Here is an 18,734-nt window from a genome sequence, read left to right on the forward strand (position 1 = left end):
TGGTTCAGAGCTGCTTTGCTCTTATGGTGCCTGGGCAGTTTGCTGTCACTAAACCCCATAATCAAATCAAATCAAAATGTATTTATATAGCACCTTTTACAACAGATGTTGTTACAAAGCAGCTTTACAAATGTCTAAGTCCAAGCCCCCAGTGAGCAAGCCAAGGGCGACAGTGGCAAAGAAAAACTCCCTAAAGCATGAGGAAGAAACCTTGAGAGGAACCGAGACTCAAAAGGGGGGGGGGGGAACCATCCTCCTCTGGCCGACAACAGTCACCACAATAGTAACAATTTGAAGAGAAAATAAATAAAAAATGAAAACATAAGCAATTGATGTTTAGTCCAACGTTCTAGAGGTCCTAGTCCTGTCCCAATTGTGTGTGTTTGTCCGTGACCCATCCCGCAAGAGAATGTCTAAGGCAACGGAGAAACGGTTGGCCAATAATATACAAAAGAAAGAGAATGTGATGCCAGACAGCCTAGGCAGAGCCGAAAGGGATTTCACAACGACTTAAAACACGTGCAATAGAACAGCTCAAACGGAAGAGATGGAGTGTGGGCGCAGCCCAGTCAAAGTCCTGGTCTGCTGCAGGGGCAGGCAGAAACACTGATAATGTAGGATGGTCTGAGCTGCTCTGTGTGAAGTGGCCGAAATCCTTCTTAGTCAATGTAGGGGACTACAGACACACATTTGTTGCTTAAAGAAATGCTAAAACACTCAAGTCAATTGGAAGTTTAGAATTCAGCTTTAGGCTTAGTGTATTTTTATTGTTTAATTTGCGTAATCATAGATTAAATGAAGGTGCTATATAAATCAAATGTTTTCATGACTGGTATGTTATTCATAAACTATCAGGACTCTCAAAAAAAAGATTTGAGGTGCTGACCAAAGTGCTTTTTGGTAATCTGATTGCTGTATGGTTTACCCAGTATAGCGTAAATACCACCGTATGAAAGCTAATTTTCTGCCCTGACTATTTTTTGCTAAATCTGCTGTCCTGCATTCTTCACCTCAAACAAGACAGCCTTTCTTCTTCATAGTGATGGCTGATTTCTCATTCGGTTTTACCACACATCACTTCCAGTTGTCCTCTGGGATATCTTAATAGCAAGTTGTCCATAGTATTCTATTGTATGTATGGGGTGCTATGTATATTTTGTAGCTTGACTTAGACTGTTTAAGATGACTTAAAATGCGAAAATGTCAGTGCACATGTAGCCTACAGTAGATTTTAATATTATATTTTTTTGATTAAGCATAATTCTTGTCTTCTTAGACATTACTTCTCTTCAGAGTACCCTAAAATATACCTGTGCATGACAAAACCTGTTTCTGCAAAATATTCCTACATTTCAAGCTTTCGTGTAGCCAGTTTTTTTTTCTAGTATCTAATTGAACTGATTATACGCAATAAATAAATAACAGTTGAATATCACTGTGCAGTATAGTGATGCATCAATAAACTTGTTATATAGTTGTTGTTGTTGTTGTTGTTGTTATACACTATACAGCAATTAATCATACTGAGCTTTAATGAAAATGGTTGTGTCAAAAGTTAAATTAACAAGCTGGCCTGGCGTGATGCTACTATACAGCACATTTTTGTTAGCTAGTTACTGTGTGCAGAAGACGTTTGCTGGGATGCTTGAGTCGAAGAGAAGTTAAACTGTTGAAGAGAAGTAGCGCCACCTGCTGATGGCAGGACTACATCTTTTTTGTGTTCGGGATTTTTTTTGGGGGGGGGGGGTGTTGTTTAAACGAAATGTTGTTTACGGTAATTATTACGTTGTATCTTATCCCATGCGACCGGTAACAAATGAATTAAGCTTGCATGTGGTGTATTTGTCATTTATTTAACTTGTCAAAGATCATCGAAATCCCATGTCCTTATTTTTTTCGCATTGCCATAAACGCAATAAACATGAAGCTCAAGTGGTATCCTACATGTTTCCTTTCTGGCAGTATGAAGACTTAGGTTACAGTTAGGGAGCGCCTATGAGTACTGACTGACAAACGTTTCACGTTTAACGACGTTATTGCAGGACTGCTAACGTTTCGGGATCATAACAAATCATATTTTATTTTTTTGCATAAATAAACTGCCACGTTTCGAGGAAACGTCTCCTGACGTGTAAATAAAGGTACTGAGGGGACGCCCGACGTCGCCACGCACTCGCTATATATACTTACGTCTTGACGTCAGCGGCCTCTTCCCTGCCTATGCCCTAGTGAGGTAGGCAGCGTAAAAACTCTGTGTCTGGTGCTGCAGTCCGCGAATCCAAATCCATCCGTCAAAATGGTAAGTTGATGTCTTCGCTACTGACTTGCACGTCTTGGTACGGACTGAGAGCGGAAAGTTGTGTAGCGAATTAAGCAACCAGATTGGTTAAATATGCCGTTAATGCCGATACCGCAGGCTATGCTACCTAAGCAAGATGGCAACCCTGGCTATTGTGTCCAAGCATTAGGCCTTACCGAGGCGCTTTGGGAGAGATATGTAACCTAGCTAGGCTAACATGTCTGCGTGAGTATTCAGTAGAGTTTCTTTGACGCGAGAGTGGTCTGCTGGCGCATTTTAGTGTGGTATTTAGCCGGTCGTGTGGATCTGCCGGTTGCCGCTGGGTGACACTTCGTCAATGCGTTATGTATTCAGGCGTTGGTCGCTGCTTAGCTAGATTAGCTAACGATAGCCAACTAGGTAATATTTCTTTCACCAAGAACATACGAAGGCGACTTATTTGGAAGTCGTTGTTTTGCCGCATCGGACAAGGAATGTGTTGGTGGCCTATATAACCTTGCTACGACCATGGCTTTATGTGGAGTATCTGAACTGCTGTCCGGTGTTTTCGGAAACGTTATTCGGCCTGCTCGAGCGGCGCCGTCTTCGTTACACGTGGCCTCTTGCCGGCTGATGTGGCGCACGTCATAATTTGTTCGCCTTACCGTCGTCTCATTGTGCCGGTAAAGTAATCCGTTTAAAAGGCAACGGGTTGTGCTTAAAATTGTCAGGATAGAACTTAACGTTACGAGAACACTTTGCTCAAACTACCCACTAAGAGGAAAGTTTGGATTTGGTTATGTTGGCATGTTTGCCGATTTCTTTTTAATCCGTCCGGCTGGCTGCTTGTTTCTGTTTTTTCCTCATTCTACTGAGCTCAGCCCAGCCTTGCGTTTACTGTCTGAGTCATGCTAGCACAGTGAAGTCAGCAAAATATTGCCGGTCGCACTATTTGTTTTTTGTGCCATAATTCAATACGAGGTTTGCGGCATGTGTGTCTGTTAAATGTCTTGTTTGTCATTTCTTCTGGTCTTTTTAAATGTAATGAAAGTATGTAGGGAAGAACTTTATGTACATATTCTTTCCTTAATTTGTGTTCTGATCATTTTAATCTTTGTAATTCTTAGGTGAACTTCACGGTAGACCAGATCCGTGCCATCATGGACAAGAAGTCCAACATCCGTAACATGTCTGTGATTGCACACGTGGACCACGGCAAATCCACTTTGACTGACTCGTTGGTATCCAAGGCTGGCATCATTGCGTCAGCCCGTGCCGGAGAGACACGTTTCACTGACACAAGGAAGGATGAGCAGGAGCGTTGTATCACCATCAAGTCAACGTGAGTCCCCTCGGCGGGTCTGATTCAGTCCCACATTTGGAGCTTAATTTTGGTCGACAGCGGCTACCATCTGCAATGCTGAGAGGGGCGGAGTAATCGCACCCCTGCGTTGTGGTGGAGGTATAACAATTCTCGATGTCTCCACAGTGCCATCTCCCTGTATTATGAGCTCACTGACAACGACTTGGCCTTCATCAAGCAGACCAAAGATGGCTGTGGCTTTCTCATCAACCTGATCGACTCCCCAGGACACGTAGACTTCTCCTCAGAGGTGACTGCTGCTCTGCGCGTCACTGATGGAGCTCTCGTGGTGGTTGACTGTGTGTCCGGTGAGTGCAAGATCCTATAGAGGTGACTAAGCATGTAATGTTGGCAAAGCATCTGGGCTGTTTGGTGGGTCACAAATTATTTCCTCTCAACTTTGAGCAGAAATTAACATTCAAAACTATTAGTGCCCCTTTGAACTGTGGAGAGAACATGGTCGGCATGTTAAGCACTCAATGTTGCGGTGGGTTTTTTTCCTTCTTGCCTCCTAGGGGTGTGTGTACAGACGGAAACTGTGCTGAGGCAGGCTATCGGCGAGAGGATCAAACCTGTGCTTATGATGAACAAGATGGACCGAGCCCTGCTGGAGTTGCAGCTGGACCCTGAGGAGCTGTACCAGACCTTCCAGCGCATTGTAGAGAACGTCAACGTCATCATCTCCACCTACGGGGAGGATGAGAACGGGCCAATGGGCAACATCATGGTGAAAAGCTCATGGATTTTTTAGAATCTGTTATTGGGGAAAGTCTTTGTGGGCAGGCTGTCAACCACCTTTTGTTACAGCTGATTTTTAATCTCTGAGCCTTCAGGTATTGACAACTGTGCAGTACAAGTGTTGAAAGATATTGGACCTAAAGTGTTTAGTGTAGTGTTTTAATCTGATGAGAACACGTACTTCTCAGAACATGATGGAGCTCCTGTAAAGCTTAATTGGTTTGTGGTGTTGCTTTGATGGTTCCAAGTGCTTTTTGAATTCCTGCAATTCCTGACTCCAACCCTTTTCCTAGATTGATCCAGTAGTTGGCACCGTTGGATTTGGGTCTGGACTGCACGGGTGGGCCTTCACCCTCAAACAGTTTGCTGAGATGTACGTGAAGAAGTTTGCTGCTAAGGGAGACTCCCAGATGGGACCAGCAGAGCGCTGCAAGAAGGTTGAGGACATGATGAAGAAGCTTTGGGGTGATAGGTGAGGCTTTGGTGCTGTACCCTATGGACAATGGTGCTATGAGGGCTGGTGGTGCAATGTAGCCTGGCGTTGTGTATGAGTAACTTTTATTTTTCACCAACTCTGGTATAGATACTTTGACCCTGCCACTGGCAAATTCACCAAGAGCCCTACCAATCCTGAAGGCAAGAAGCTTCCCCGAACCTTCGCTCAGCTCATCCTGGACCCCATCTTTAAAGTGAGTGGACAGTATTTTCATTAGGTCTTTTGTCCAAAGCCTCTTCAGTAGAATTCGTTTGGCCGGATCCTATAAGTGATGACTTTAAATTCTTCACTTTGACCTGACTGTCTAGTGATGAAAAACTATGGTCTGATTTTATTCATGGCATCCATTAATATTGGACATTGCAAGACATGTAGATATTAGTCGTCGTCACTTAGTCCTTCAATCCAGGTTTCTTTCTTGCCAGGTTTTCGACGCCATCATGAACTTCAAGAAGGAGGAAACCGCCAAGCTGATCGAGAAGCTCGACATCAAGCTGGATCACGAGGACAAGGAGAAGGAGGGCAAGCCCCTGCTGAAGGCGGTGATGCGCCGTTGGCTACCAGCTGGGGAAGCCCTGCTTCAGATGATTACAATCCATCTGCCTTCCCCAGTCACTGCTCAGAAGTACCGCTGTGAGCTGCTGTATGAGGGACCTGGTGACGATGAGGCTGCCATGGGTACGTTGCACTGATAGTTGGGAGCATAAAGCAGGGTAGAGATGATTGGTTGGACTTGGAAGCTCTTGGCTTAGAGAGTAATTGTTGTGCTAATGGTTAACATTGGCAAAAGCCCTAACTCGTTTCACCTAGATGTGGGTACTGGCAAACTTAAACTTGTTGTTTCTCAGGTATCAAGAACTGCGACCCCAAAGCTCCCCTTATGATGTACATCTCAAAGATGGTACCAACTTCTGATAAGGGTCGGTTCTATGCCTTTGGCCGTGTCTTCTCTGGCTGTGTCTCCACTGGTCTGAAGGTGCGCATTATGGGACCAAACTATACCCCTGGGAAAAAGGAGGACCTTTACCTCAAACCCATTCAGAGGTTAGCTTCTCCATTTCTCAAGTGCTCTGTGAATGGCTCAAACACACAGGTCTGAATGGCTTTACGATTTAAATGACTAGATAATTTTGGAGGAATTACGATGTTGAGTGTACTTGGTGAAAGATTTGTCAGCAGTGGCCAACAGTAAGTCCTGAACATCCTATTCTGCTTTACAATCCTTGTTAAAAAAAAAATTCCCCTCATCTGCTTTTAGGACCATTTTGATGATGGGCCGTTATGTTGAGCCTATCGAGGACGTGCCCTGCGGGAACATCGTGGGTCTTGTAGGTGTGGACCAGTTTTTGGTGAAGACGGGGACCATCACTACATATGAGCATGCCCACAACATGCGTGTGATGAAGTTCAGTGTCAGCCCTGTAGTGAGGGTGGCGGTTGAGGCCAAAAACCCTGCCGACCTGCCTAAGTTAGTGGAGGGGTTGAAGCGCCTGGCAAAATCCGACCCTATGGTACAGTGCATCATCGAGGAGTCTGGAGAACACATCATTGCAGGAGCTGGAGAGCTGCATCTTGAGATCTGCCTGAAGGATCTCGAAGAGGACCATGCCTGCATTCCACTGAAGGTACTGGCACCTGTGGAATGTACTACTAAAGGGCAATTATTAGCAGCCTTGGGTTTCCATCATGTCTTGTGACCTGACTTTTGTTTCTGACAGAAATCCGACCCAGTCGTGTCCTACAGAGAGACTGTGTCTGACGAGTCCAAACAGATGTGCCTGTCCAAGTCACCCAACAAGCACAACCGTCTGTTCATGAAAGCCCGCCCCCTGGCTGAGGGTCTGCCTGAAGACATCGACAAGGGCGATGTTGCAGCCAGGCAGGAGATGAAGGCTCGTGCCCGCTACCTGGCCGAGAAGTACGAGTGGGAGGTGACTGAGGCCCGTAAGATCTGGTGCTTTGGTCCTGACGGAACTGGCCCCAACATCCTAGTAGACGTGACCAAGGGAGTCCAATACCTCAATGAGATCAAGGACAGTGTGGTGGCTGGATTCCAGTGGGCCACTAAGGAGGTGAGTCCTCTAATACTACTCACGTTTATGTAATTGCTTGGAGTTGATGTCGTAATCTAAATGCTGGAATTTATTTATTTATTTTAACTCCCAGGGTGTGTTGTGTGAAGAGAATATGCGTGGCATTCGCTTTGACATCCATGATGTGACCCTTCACACTGATGCCATCCACCGTGGTGGTGGACAGATCATTCCCACAGCCCGCAGGGTGCTCTACGCCTGCCAGCTCACAGCTGAGCCCAGGCTCCTCGAGCCAGTCTACCTGGTGGAGATCCAGGTAAGTCCGCCTTTAGATTACATTTGCTTGTAGGTTTTGTGATGAAGGCGAGTGGCTAATAAGGTTGCTTATGCCCACAGTGCCCTGAGGCTGTTGTAGGTGGCATCTATGGTGTACTGAACAGGAAGCGAGGTCTGGTGTTTGAAGAGTCACAGGTCATGGGTACTCCCATGTTTGTGGTCAAGGCATACCTGCCTGTCAATGAGTCTTTTGGTAAGTTACCCATGAATTGGACACCAGGCTGATCGAGTCAAGATTCTTACTGTTAAATGCTGGGCCTTATTCATCCATCTTTTTCACAGGTTTCACTGCTGACCTCCGCTCCAACACCTCAGGCCAGGCGTTCCCACAGTGCGTCTTTGACCACTGGCAGATCCTGCCTGGAGACCCCATGGAAGCCAGTTCCAAGCCTGCTCAGATTGTGGCAGATACCCGTAAGCGCAAGGGCCTGAAGGAAGGAATTCCAGCTCTGGATAACTACTTGGACAAATTGTAAAACGCATGTCCTATTCCTTTCACCCCCTGCTCCCCTCCCCACCGAGGGACTGGACTGTACAGAACATCTCGAGCACTAATGCTTGCCAAAAGTAGAGAGATCAATAAAAGTTTAAAAATTAATAAAGGAAAATAAAAATTGTTTGGTGTGGACATTTGATTGCTTTCAGAGATGGGGTGACTTGCAGCCTGTATAGGAGCTGGTGCGGTGGTTTTTGTTTTTTTTCCCCAGAGGGTTCCTGTGCAAATAAATGGGAGAAGGGAGCTGATTTAACTTGTTAATGGGATTCACTTTGGTTTCTCAGCTGCTCATGCAGGAGTGAAATTTTCAATCTTCAGCTGTCACAAATCTAATCGATGGACTTGAGTTCTTTGACAAGAAATCCGCTAAATGAAACATTGGGACACAAATTTGTAGAAATGGGTCAATTGAATTTGTAGTGGTCACTAACTACAATTTATTAATTGTACAGTTGCATGTTTGAGAAATGTGGACTTGTATAAGGCAAAATGTTGTTTATGACCTTGCTGCTACTCTAGCAATTGTGTTGATGCATGCCTCCATGCTGGGACCATCAACTGATTAAAAAATTAACCTCAATATACTAAGTGGACAGATTTTAATTGGACTTACAGGGCACTGCCTTTATATACAGCACTTATAGTGAGCGTTAGTGAAACTACAGGTAGGCTACAAATTAGCAAGTAGTTCCACATTCCTTGTGACCATCTTCCAAATATTCTTGTGGTTTTTAGCCAGATAGAAATAGTAAAATTAACTGTAGAAAGGTGTCCACTACTCCATTACACTGAATACTTGAGAATTATTCTGTCACATTTTCAGTGCAAGTGCTGCTTGAAGTTTCTCTGGTGGAGGGCAACTAGCTGAACAATTATCTATGTAAACATTACCTTTTTCACTCATTTTCTAATCTGACAAATTTCATGTCAAAAACATAACAGTCCATGTTCCATATGATTGTATGCCCCAAACAAAATATATGCACCTGCATCTGGGTCAAAAGTGCATCAGTGCAACTCGAAGCGATGAGCATCTCACCAAAAAGTCAAAAGGTGGACCCACTTCAGACTTATTAAACATTAAATCAAATTGTCAAACTAAACTGCTGCCATAAACATTGCTGACCAGTACTAACGTGATGGTAGTATTAGACCTGAACAATAGCGTAACTACTAATGACTTGACAGTTTGCTATTTTTGCAAATAATCACTAGTCAGCCATGAATTCAGGCTTCAACTACAAAGTGCTACACAAGTACAAAAACAAATTTGTTCCCAGAGTATAACTGGGAACTCCATAACATTTTTCATGCTCTGATCATATGGCAAAAAAAAGGAAAATAATTTTTTTTTTGGTTGCTGATCTGTAATTAGACCAGTGCAGTTCAGTGAGATAATATGTAGTGTCCACATGCTTCAATAGGACACAAGTCCGTCATTACGTGTAGAAGATAACCTCGGGGATTTGTCCATCCTCTACCGAAGTGCCGTTGTTGTTGCCCGCGGCGTAACAGAAGGTGAAGCAGGTCTTGCTGCCAGTGGCGGAGGCTTCGTGACTGACTTTACGCATCCCCTTTGTCCCGTAGTGAGAGTCTGGACCCTGCAGAAGTTCAATGCCCATTTGTGTTTGGTTTTGTTTTGTTTTTTTAATTTATAGTCTAAAAACTTCACCATTATAAACTTCCTGCGTATGAAGCACCCAGCAAACTACCTTGAGAGTTGCACAGGCGATGTAGTTGACGCTGGGGAGGATCTCCACGGGTTCTTTGAACATCACGCGGAAGGTGTTAGCTGTGCCATCACAGCTGAAACCTGTGTCATTCTGCCCCAAGACTGTGTTGCTGTCCGTGTGGATGATCTGGTCAACAAGACGAGTGTTCTTTTTTTAAGGAATCTTAAAGAAATTGTGTATGCTGTTCCGTGTTGAAATAACATGGCATACCTGGATGTTGACCTGATAGTCAGTTGGACCATGTATGGAGCCATAGAGCCCAAATCCGACCACAAATATTCTGCGATTCACCGAAAACCTAAAGGAGAACACTTAATGGTCAGACATCTACCCAGTGCGTGGTTATACGCAGTTCCAAAATCCACGCCTACATTGATTTAAAACTACATGTGCCGTCTGAGTCAAGCAAAGCAAGAACTCCATCAGGCGCCGTTTTGCTCACCGGATGCGGTCGCTGGTGCCGCTGTAGCCCCAGCGGCTCTCCACCTGGCCGAAGCGCGTGATGCTGCACTCCTTCCCTCGCAGGCAGCAGCGCGGCCGGTCGATGAAGTCCACGCGCGGCTTGGGGTTGACCGTGAAGTGCAGGAAGAGGCTGACCACCTCGCGGTCCGTGAGGATACCCGACTGAGCTGGCCCTGCCGCACAGCCAAGCCAGGTTAGGCACTAGGGGCATGCATCTCAGGAAACATGAATCACCTGCTCATTTCAGACTGAAAAAAACCAAACAGGCCACTCAACACAGACTTGTCCAGACCTCTCACCACTGTGAATGTACTAAGTAATTTGACAGTACGAATCCTCTCAGTATGCGAAAAAGTGACGTTTAAAAAATGTATATTAAAAAAAGAAGTGACTCAATTTGACAAATGTCTATAGATTCATTAGCATGAAGAGTTCCTGAACAGGTAACAGTGCTTCGTATTTATCATCGAAAGACATATCGCTGCTACCTGCTGCAAACTCTTCTATCGTCATCAGAGGGAAGCGGATGAGGCCGAGGGCTTTTCCCAACACTCGTCGTTTGTTCTCCGGGGTGGGCTGCAGCTGCTGCCTCTGGGCCTCGGCCTCCGCCCAACGCACCGCTGCCCCGAACAGACGCACCTCCCGCACACCCAACGTGTCCCTCTCCAGCACGGCCACCAGCGTGTCTGTCAAACAGCAGGAGGTGAACACCCAGTCGTGTTGCTCATCCCTCTTTCAGTTTCTGTTTTCTCATATGTATGGGAGCAGACACTGATCCAGTACCGAGGTCGACGTCGGTGAAGCCTTCAGCGGCTATTGCATCCGCAGTGTTCTTATCTATATTCTCCAGGCAAAGGCTGGCAAGCTGTGGCTCGTCGAACAGCCGTGCCTGAAAATAAAAATTTGTTGGTGGTTTCAACACAGGCCTACGGCAATGGTTCTCACACAGAAGCATGTGCACCCCAGTGAGTTGGCAGCAGCGTTTCACGGAAAGTGCCACATGTGTTTCATGTGGAAGGTGCATAAAGTGCGAATTAGACATTAGGCCTCATTCTAAATGAATGTGCCGTTAATTATGCCAAGTTGGTTTACAAGCTAGCAAAGTGACATCTGTCGACGTCAATCTGCACTCAGTTGGGAAAAATGACTGTGAAATGGAAAAGGAAATGCTTTAAAAACTTTCTTGGATAAGCCTGCCTATCGCACACAAACCAAAATATGTTGGTGTCCACTTATTTATTGGACAACATTTCACACCAGAATATTTATTTTTTAGATCTGCAGCCCTTCAGTTGAGTTACAGCATCACTCAGAGACTGTTCCTTGATTGGCCATTGTAGCCTAGTAATGTCCACTTATTCTGGGCACGGACACACACTTTCACCAAGAGAACTAAGCTACAGTGTCCACACAGCTTTCCACACCAAGAACAAGGGTCATACCAACCACAGGGGCACTTACCTGAGTAAGCAACATAAAAGCGTTGTCAGCGCGTAGGTTTTTCTTCAGGAACTCGACACAGTGTGCCTCAAGCGCAGGCACTGCATACTTTTTCGCAGTGTATAACGTAGTCATTACTGTCTCGGGTCCGATCTGTACCTCATCGGAGTATAAAAACCTGCGGGGGGGGGGGGGGGGGGTCATGAGTCAACACAAGAGAGGCACCAACATTATCTTGCCCACTAGCTGTGGATTAATGTTCCTCAGCATAGCGACTCAAACTATGCAAGCCACGTGTTCCACATACAGGAATGCAAATGTATGCACGCAACTGCTGGTCCCATGTAGCGGCTGGACTGCGAGGGCACTTCAAGGTCATTTCTGGCCAAAGAGCTAACAGTTATGCAGAAAGAGAAATCATTCGTGCACCGTGACGCATTATGCTCGCATTCTTACTTGAGGAGGGCTAGAAAAGCAGCCGGTTCCACATCCGGCAGCTCGATTTCTGTTGATGTCGTGGCCATACCACCGTTGAACATCGCATCAAAAACAGCGCTTCCAACAGCGAGAGCAAATCTGTCGAGAGCGATGGGATCAGACTGTAATTAAGGGGCAGTGATAATTTAGTCTACGTCCTAGCAGAAATCGTGTCGAAACGGGAAACGATGACGTTACGTGTATGTGCATCTATACATCATGTACAAGAGTACTTTACTCTTTAAAGATTCGGAGATCCTCGTTTAACGTGCATGGCAGTAACATGTACTTTTATCTTAACCATCTCATCATTTTAGTAGATGATCATCTCTGGGCATGTACGGTTCAAGCAGTTCTCAGCCGTCCATACAACCTACACTTCGGCGCTTGGTGTATTTCAATTATTTTTACATTTAGGAGCAGAGCTATTCGGAGAAAAACATCAGTAAACAAATAACCCACTGCATCATTATTCCCTACCTGTGCGCAGGAATGCGCTGAGCTCCCATTCCCTTACCAACCAAAAAATGGACGTCACTTAGCACCTCGTTGTTGAACAAAAATGCGAATCTTTCTTTGACTGTACTTTTTGTCGCCTGCCAATTGTAAACTGGCTCCCGATAAACCAACACCGAAGCCGGACTACTGGGCAGGGGCAGAGAGGACGAGATCGCGGACGCATCCACTGAAGATGCGCTGGACGCCGATGTCGCCGGCATGTCTGACGCAGCGGCCGAGGTGTCTCCGGTTGTGGTCGTAGCCGGTGGCGCCGTGGCGTTTTGACCTACTGACTGCCGGGGAGGGTTCGAGGTAGTCCTTACTGCGGCATCGGCGCCTCCGCCGCCGTCGAGGCCCGCTTGAAGATTGGCGTTCCCTGCGGTCCCGTGTACCCCTCCGGCGGTACCCCCTGACCCCCCGTTGCCTGCGGGTGTTGAATGCGCGCTGTTGCTCGGCTGGGCATTGCCTAGCGGCCCCGAATTAGACAGGTTTAAACATGAGGATCGGCTACTGCTCTCACCCGCAGCCATCTTGGATGGTGAGCACTGCAGGCTTTGCTGGAATAAACATACACAACAGCGCATAACCAGAAATACTGGCCAGATGACTATAGCTTCCCACGAGAGAGTGGAGATGGCTTTGGGTGACTGAGACTTGAACATCTTCCATAGCAACTCTAATTATGGAGGCCACTTTTTAAGAAAGACTTTCCAGCAATATTTCTCCTCCTGCTTTGTTTCAGCTGCAGTGCCCCCAATTTATGTTATCTTAGGCAGTATTCTAATGTATTTGTTCCACCCTTCATTGATATAGCCTACCTCTCTTACGAAGTAAACAAGCATTGTCATCTGCACGCTTGCTATACATATATTATTCTTAATGTTCATTTTCTTATTCCGAGCCCTGCTTTTAGCGATTAAACTAATCGCTAAAAGCAGGAGCCCAATATCCTGAAGGGCTATTGCATATAGGCCTACTAAAGACAAGTTTTCACGTGCAAACAAACTAACATGAAAGCAAGCTATCATGATTAAACGTCATGGGCCAGTGTCACCTGTCTACAAAAGGGTCATGGTTAAGACTTAATCTGAGCCCAAGAATATTAAAAGCGTAGTTAACTCACGACAGACCATTTGCGTCAGGTAAACGTTACAACGTTAGACTCTGTAATTAAGTTTTGAATTAAATAGTATAGCCAGCACAAGCACCAGAACTTCAAGCAGTATTTAGGCTTTAACATTCAGAGAGACTGCTTTTACATTAATCCTACTGGGATTTAAAACATCATTGACATTTATGTTCAAAGTCAGACGTTTAAAAATACTTAATATTTACATATATGAAGAAAGGTTATTTAAAGGGTAATACTCATATTACGTTCATTAGTACTTCTACAAGCTACCTTCGCGTTTACAGATGAGGTTAAAACAAAAGCACATAGCCTACCATAATCAGTCCGTTAACAACTCTGTGGGGTTTCTGATTCTGATCCACTTTCCGAAAAACCGACACGCCAATGTTAAATGACAAAGGAAATTGTAACAAACCGTCGCCCCGCCTACTGAGACTAAAGACCAATCGTGTGCCGTAAACCCGCCGTGGCTAAACATTGCCATCCAATCAACGACGGGAATGCGCTGCACAGTAGCCTATATGCTGTTGTTGAGTTTGGGGACACATCAAATCAGGTAGGCTAAGTTAATAATAGTTGCTGCTAGCAAATTAAATAAGTGGTAGGCAGTGTTGGCTGAACATAACTATGATTATTACGACTGTTTGTTCGGGAAACACACGCACACCGTTACACCTCTCATGACTGCTAATGAGTGCTGTGGAGCTAGCGATAGCTAGGTAGCTAACTATCTAGCTTATCTGTTTAGCTAAGTTAGCTAGCTACATTTAACAGCTAATACGTAGTAGATTGAGCTAGATAGCTAGTAGCTTACTAGCTAAGAGGCTGCAAGTCGTAAACAAACAGCAATTTCTTGGTCCTCTACCAGACGACCAGTAAAATAATTGTGTAGCTATTAGTAAAATAAACTCCCTATAAAATGGCCTTACATTTGAACCGATAGCTGGTTACCTAACTAGGTTTAGGCATTTTAGCTAGCTAGCTAAACTAGGTTAATGAGCTAGCAACGTGCGAAGTTAGCTAGCTGCGTCGTCAAAAAAATACGTGTTGCTTCGCGGAAAACAAATTCGTAAACATTCGTAATATGATCACAGTAACAGCACCGCTGATGGTTTTAGTCAGATGGATGGCGGTTTGCAGCCCACGTGCCTTATTGACAGTCAGGTAATTGTTTTTCCACTTTCTGTTTATGTTCGTCATGTACTCCTCAGAAGCTCGCGTTCATATGGGGGGAGTTAAACAAGAGCAGAGTGAGGCCCCTGCTTCAAAAGGGTCCCATCATTCCGACTCCACTCACGAAGAAGTAAGATTTAGACCAGTATCCATTGCCCTAGAAGCCTCACAAGTTTTCAGTATTTTGATTTCATACGATTAGACACCCCCCAAATGCTTAGATTGTATTTATTGTCTGCTAAATTCTGGTGTCATCTGTGCAATTCCTCCACAAATGTAATCTTGCAGAACAGCCTAACGCTCCCAGCACAGCCGGTAAAAAAGCGTGGGTGGCCCAAGGGTAAAAAAAGAAAGAAGGTGTTACCCAATGGTCCCAAGGCACCCGTGACAGGGTACGTGCGCTTCCTGAATGAAAGACGGGAACAGATTCGTGCCCTGCACCCTGACCTTCCTTTCCCTGAGATCACTAAAAGACTCGGCGCAGAATGGAGCCGTCTCGCTCCCCATGACAAACAGGTGCTTTTTTTTCCTTTTTGAACACTGCAAAAAATATGTCAGCAGTTGGTTATGAACACTCATGAGTATCTGTTTACGAGGCTATGTCAAGTATGCGTTCTGTGCAACAGCAAATCCATTCCCGTTACCGTGTGACCAGTGTGTTGAATTTGTTTCCTCGCAGCGCTACCTCGATGAGGCTGAGCGAGAAAAGGTGCAGTATGCACGAGAACTGAGGGAGTATCAGAAGAGCGAGGCCTACCAGATCACAAATGCCAAAATCCAGGACAAAAGAATTAAGAAAGGTCAGCATAATTTCTGGTCTCTTTTTTGAACCCTTTTCTTTGCTTTTGATCGTATGGCCAAGAATGTGTAGGCACCTAAACATCACACCTTTATGAACTTTTTTGGCACCTTTTCCAAAACATGAGCGTTAATAGGGAGTTGCCGCCTCCCTCGTCTTGTGGTTACAACAGCCTCCGCTCTTCTGGGAAGGCTTTCCACAAGATTTTTGGAGTGGGAATTTGTGCCAATTCAGTCAAAAGAGCATTTGTGAGGTCAGGCACTGAAGTGGAGTGGGAAAACCTGACTGAATCAATGTTACAATTTATTCCAAAATCCTTCACAAGAGCAGAGGTCAGGACTTCGTGCAGACCTCTGAAGTTCTTCCACACTAAACTCAACTAAAGTCCCATCCCATTATCCCTCCTCCATCAAACTTCACTGTTGGCACTATACCTTCCAGTAGGTATCGTTATTCTGGCATCCGCCAAATCCACGTTGTTCTGTGAGATGGCCAGACAGTGAAGTGTAATTCTTCACTCCAACGAACCATTTTCCACTTCTCTCGAGTCCAGTGGCGATGTGCTTTTAACACTGTCCAATGCTTGGCATTGTGCATGTTGATGTTAGGCTTGTGTGTGGCTGCTCAGCCATGAAAACCCATTTCGTGAAACTCCCGGCACACAGTTCTTTTGCTGATGTTGCTTCCAGAAGCAGCCTAGAAGTGTGTAGTGAGGGATGAAGCAGAGGAGGGATGATTTTTACGCATTACATGCTTCAGTACTCAGCAGCACTATTCTGTCAGTGTGTGTTCTAGTGCTTTGTGGCTGTTGTTGCTTCTAGATGCTTTCACTTCACAATAATAGCACTTGCAATTTCTGGGGCAGATCTAGCATGGCAGAAATTTCATGAACTGACTCGTATCAATCTATGCCATGTGTAGAATGACTGAGCTCTTCAGTACGACCCATTCTGCTTCCAGTGTTCACATGGATTTGTGCTTGATTTTATTGACCTGTTAACTGTGGGTTTGGCTGAAACCCAAATCCATAATTAAGAGTTGTGTCGACACACGTTTGGCCATATAGCATAGTAACGGGTTATGGAACCTTATAGTCTTAAAGGCTCTTTTCTTATTCTTATTCAGAGAAACTTTTTAATTTTACTTTTGTTTTTGTAGAAGAGTTAACATCTGTTATCATCAATGCCAATAGCTCAGGATCAGCAACTTTTAAGGTTAGTACCAAAAGGTGAATTGCAATAAAACTTTAACAGCCACTTTGCCATTTACTTTTCTCCTTAATCTTCAATGTGCGAATGATGCTTACAGCATGACCTATTTAAAGCCTTCTGTCCTCCAGAGTTCAGACATCTCCAACAGATTCGACGTGCCTATTTTCACTGAGGAGTTTCTGGACCAGAACAAAGGTTCACAATTATTAGCATACACAACAGTTGACGGCTTTAATTTTTTTAAATAAGCCACTCTTTTTCAACAGACTGTTTGTCTTTCAGCTCGGGAGGCGGAGCTTCGGCGTCTGCGAAAGGCCAATGTGGAGTTCGAGGAGCAGAACGCTGTCCTGCAGAAGCACATTGCTGACATGTTCAGCGCCAAAGAGCGGCTAGAGGCAGAGCTTGGTCAGGACGAGCTCCGGACGCAGGCTCTGCAGCGCCGCCTGCAGACCATCAAGCAGACACTGGTTAGCAATCTGGCTTCGGTGCCCCTACCAGGTCAGTAGCACACAGGTACACTACGAATCCACAAATGGCATTTTCTCTTACAGAAGTGTTTGACACCTTGGCAGAATTTTGCCCATGGTTCAAAAGGGCATTCTTTCCTAGAATTTCCCTGTTATTTGTGTTTTGTTTTTGTCATTGTTTTTTAGTTTCTTAGTTTACTGTTCACGTATCTGTCCGCGTGTTTTTGACTCTGCCCATCCATATTCGATCACATGTAAGCTTGGTCTCTACCTGTTCCAGGCACAGGTGAGACTCCCTCGGTTGGGACTCTGGACTCTTACCTGAGTCGTTTGAGCAGTGCCTTAGAGAGCAGTCCTCACGAGCACCGTGCCCTGCTACTCAAGCTCCAAGACCTTCTGGCTCACTTAGACAGGTACCAGGCTCACCTAGGAAAACTAAATCCACAGTGTTTCAATCACTTGTCATAGCTTTAATTAATAATAGCACTGGTTGTGTTGAAATGTGTTGGATCATCGTTATATATGGAGTTTCAAAGTCATTCCTGTCTCATTTATCTTCTTTAGTGAGCACTTTTGAGAAACGTGCATGTGTACAGTGGGATGGGACCAGAGTGATTACCTGAGGTCCAGGTTTGTAGGTCCACCCCAACAACCAGGAGAGTAACGTCTGCCTTAGTGGAGCAATAGTGCCTGAAGGTGTAACTGGACACACTATGAAATGTTAATTATTTTGCATCTTTTGGATTTCATTAGGGTCACTGGGAATATTTTGTAGACTTTATGTAATGAGTGTAATGGGGGTGGGGGATGGGGGGGGATGGGGTAGCCATGCTTATAAATTGAAACTTGAATTTCCCTTTTGGTATATTTAATAATATGGTATATTTTCAGATTAGATCAGCTATTCCTTGATTTTTTTCAGTGCTAGACTGGCTAGTTTGCCATTTCGATTACAACTATTCATTTCTGATTCCATAAATGTAACTACTTTTTTTTTTTACTATTGATTGCTAATATGCAATGAAATTGCAGCATTTCAGGTATATTATGACATTGAATCTTACCATTTTCTCTCTAATTTTAAACCTAAAGGTTTATAATGATTTATTATAATTGTGTATTTTAATGGAAATACATTCCTGTAAGTACTCAGATTGTGTCAGAGAATGTTTGAGTTGTAAAATAAAATCTGTCCTAATTTGTAAATGTTCACTTGTCATGTACTGTAGCCTCTGTGTGTGTGTGTGTGTGTGTGTGTTTTCAAGTGTTATGATTCTTGAAAAATGACTTTTAGCAATTTATTCTCCATATAATGAAAAAATACAATAAAGAGGGGTACCGTCTGTAAAGTATTTGCAAAGTTCTTTTTTTAATATTCAACTAATTGCCTTTTGACTCAAATGTTTGAGCTTTACAAAAAAAAAATTAATGGAAATAATGTTAAAAGTTCACTTATGTCTAATATTTCAACACACTAAAGTGAGCAATTTGGAACTACACTAAAAATTTGCTCAGATTTCTATAATTTCAGCTGTGCAACGCAATGATTGGAGAAACTTGACTGATACTTGGATCTAACCTACAGTGTGCAGGGACCATTCA

The 18,734-nt window shown here is 44.5% G+C and overlaps 3 protein-coding genes and 1 non-coding gene across 6 annotated transcripts; 3 read left to right on the forward strand and 1 right to left on the reverse strand.

The window, feature by feature from the left end:
• The first annotated feature begins 2,146 nt into the window (after window positions 1-2,146).
• On the forward strand, window positions 2,147-7,861 carry LOC113576208 (elongation factor 2b). The gene is made up of 13 exons (XM_027008172.3): window positions 2,147-2,299; window positions 3,406-3,620; window positions 3,768-3,949; window positions 4,157-4,368; window positions 4,673-4,851; window positions 4,963-5,068; window positions 5,301-5,553; window positions 5,724-5,919; window positions 6,134-6,500; window positions 6,594-6,947; window positions 7,042-7,224; window positions 7,305-7,437; window positions 7,527-7,861. The coding sequence occupies exons 1-13, from the start codon at window positions 2,297-2,299 to the stop codon at window positions 7,718-7,720; spliced, it is 2,577 nt and encodes an 858-aa protein (XP_026863973.1). The 5' UTR covers window positions 2,147-2,296; the 3' UTR covers window positions 7,721-7,861.
• On the forward strand, window positions 5,140-5,206 carry LOC113576223 (small nucleolar RNA SNORD37). The gene has a single exon (XR_003410488.1). It is a non-coding gene; the product is annotated as a small nucleolar RNA SNORD37 (small nucleolar RNA).
• Window positions 7,862-8,148: 287 nt separating the features above from the next.
• btbd2a (BTB (POZ) domain containing 2a) lies at window positions 8,149-13,984 on the reverse strand. 2 transcript variants are annotated; one of them, XM_035523371.2, is made up of 10 exons: window positions 13,797-13,984; window positions 12,333-12,907; window positions 11,832-11,951; window positions 11,397-11,553; window positions 10,719-10,824; window positions 10,424-10,621; window positions 9,916-10,108; window positions 9,684-9,771; window positions 9,453-9,599; window positions 8,149-9,341 (listed from the first exon to the last, which is right to left on the reverse strand). In XM_035523371.2, the coding sequence occupies exons 1-10, from the start codon at window positions 13,797-13,799 to the stop codon at window positions 9,180-9,182; spliced, it is 1,749 nt and encodes a 582-aa protein (XP_035379264.1). In that variant the 5' UTR covers window positions 13,800-13,984; the 3' UTR covers window positions 8,149-9,179. The 2 variants fall into 2 exon arrangements, with proteins under 2 accessions (XP_035379264.1, XP_035379263.1); XM_035523370.2 differs by lacking the exon at window positions 13,797-13,984 and having other exon boundaries at window positions 12,333-13,790.
• Window positions 13,975-18,338, forward strand: hmg20b (high mobility group 20B). 2 transcript variants are annotated; one of them, XM_027008173.3, is made up of 9 exons: window positions 13,975-14,038; window positions 14,694-14,785; window positions 14,944-15,171; window positions 15,335-15,455; window positions 16,613-16,668; window positions 16,794-16,860; window positions 16,948-17,163; window positions 17,413-17,545; window positions 17,697-18,338. In XM_027008173.3, exons 2-9 carry the CDS (start codon window positions 14,708-14,710, stop codon window positions 17,707-17,709), a joined length of 912 nt encoding a protein of 303 aa, XP_026863974.1. In that variant the 5' UTR covers window positions 13,975-14,038; window positions 14,694-14,707; the 3' UTR covers window positions 17,710-18,338. The 2 variants fall into 2 exon arrangements, with proteins under 2 accessions (XP_026863974.1, XP_026863975.1); XM_027008174.3 differs by lacking the exon at window positions 13,975-14,038 and adding an exon at window positions 14,078-14,201.
• Window positions 18,339-18,734: the final 396 nt, after the last annotated feature.

Source organism: Electrophorus electricus, chromosome 26 (assembly GCF_041902795.1).
Source record: "Electrophorus electricus isolate QZ-2024a chromosome 26, ASM4190279v1, whole genome shotgun sequence".
Classification (NCBI taxonomy): domain Eukaryota; kingdom Metazoa; phylum Chordata; class Actinopteri; order Gymnotiformes; family Gymnotidae; genus Electrophorus; species Electrophorus electricus.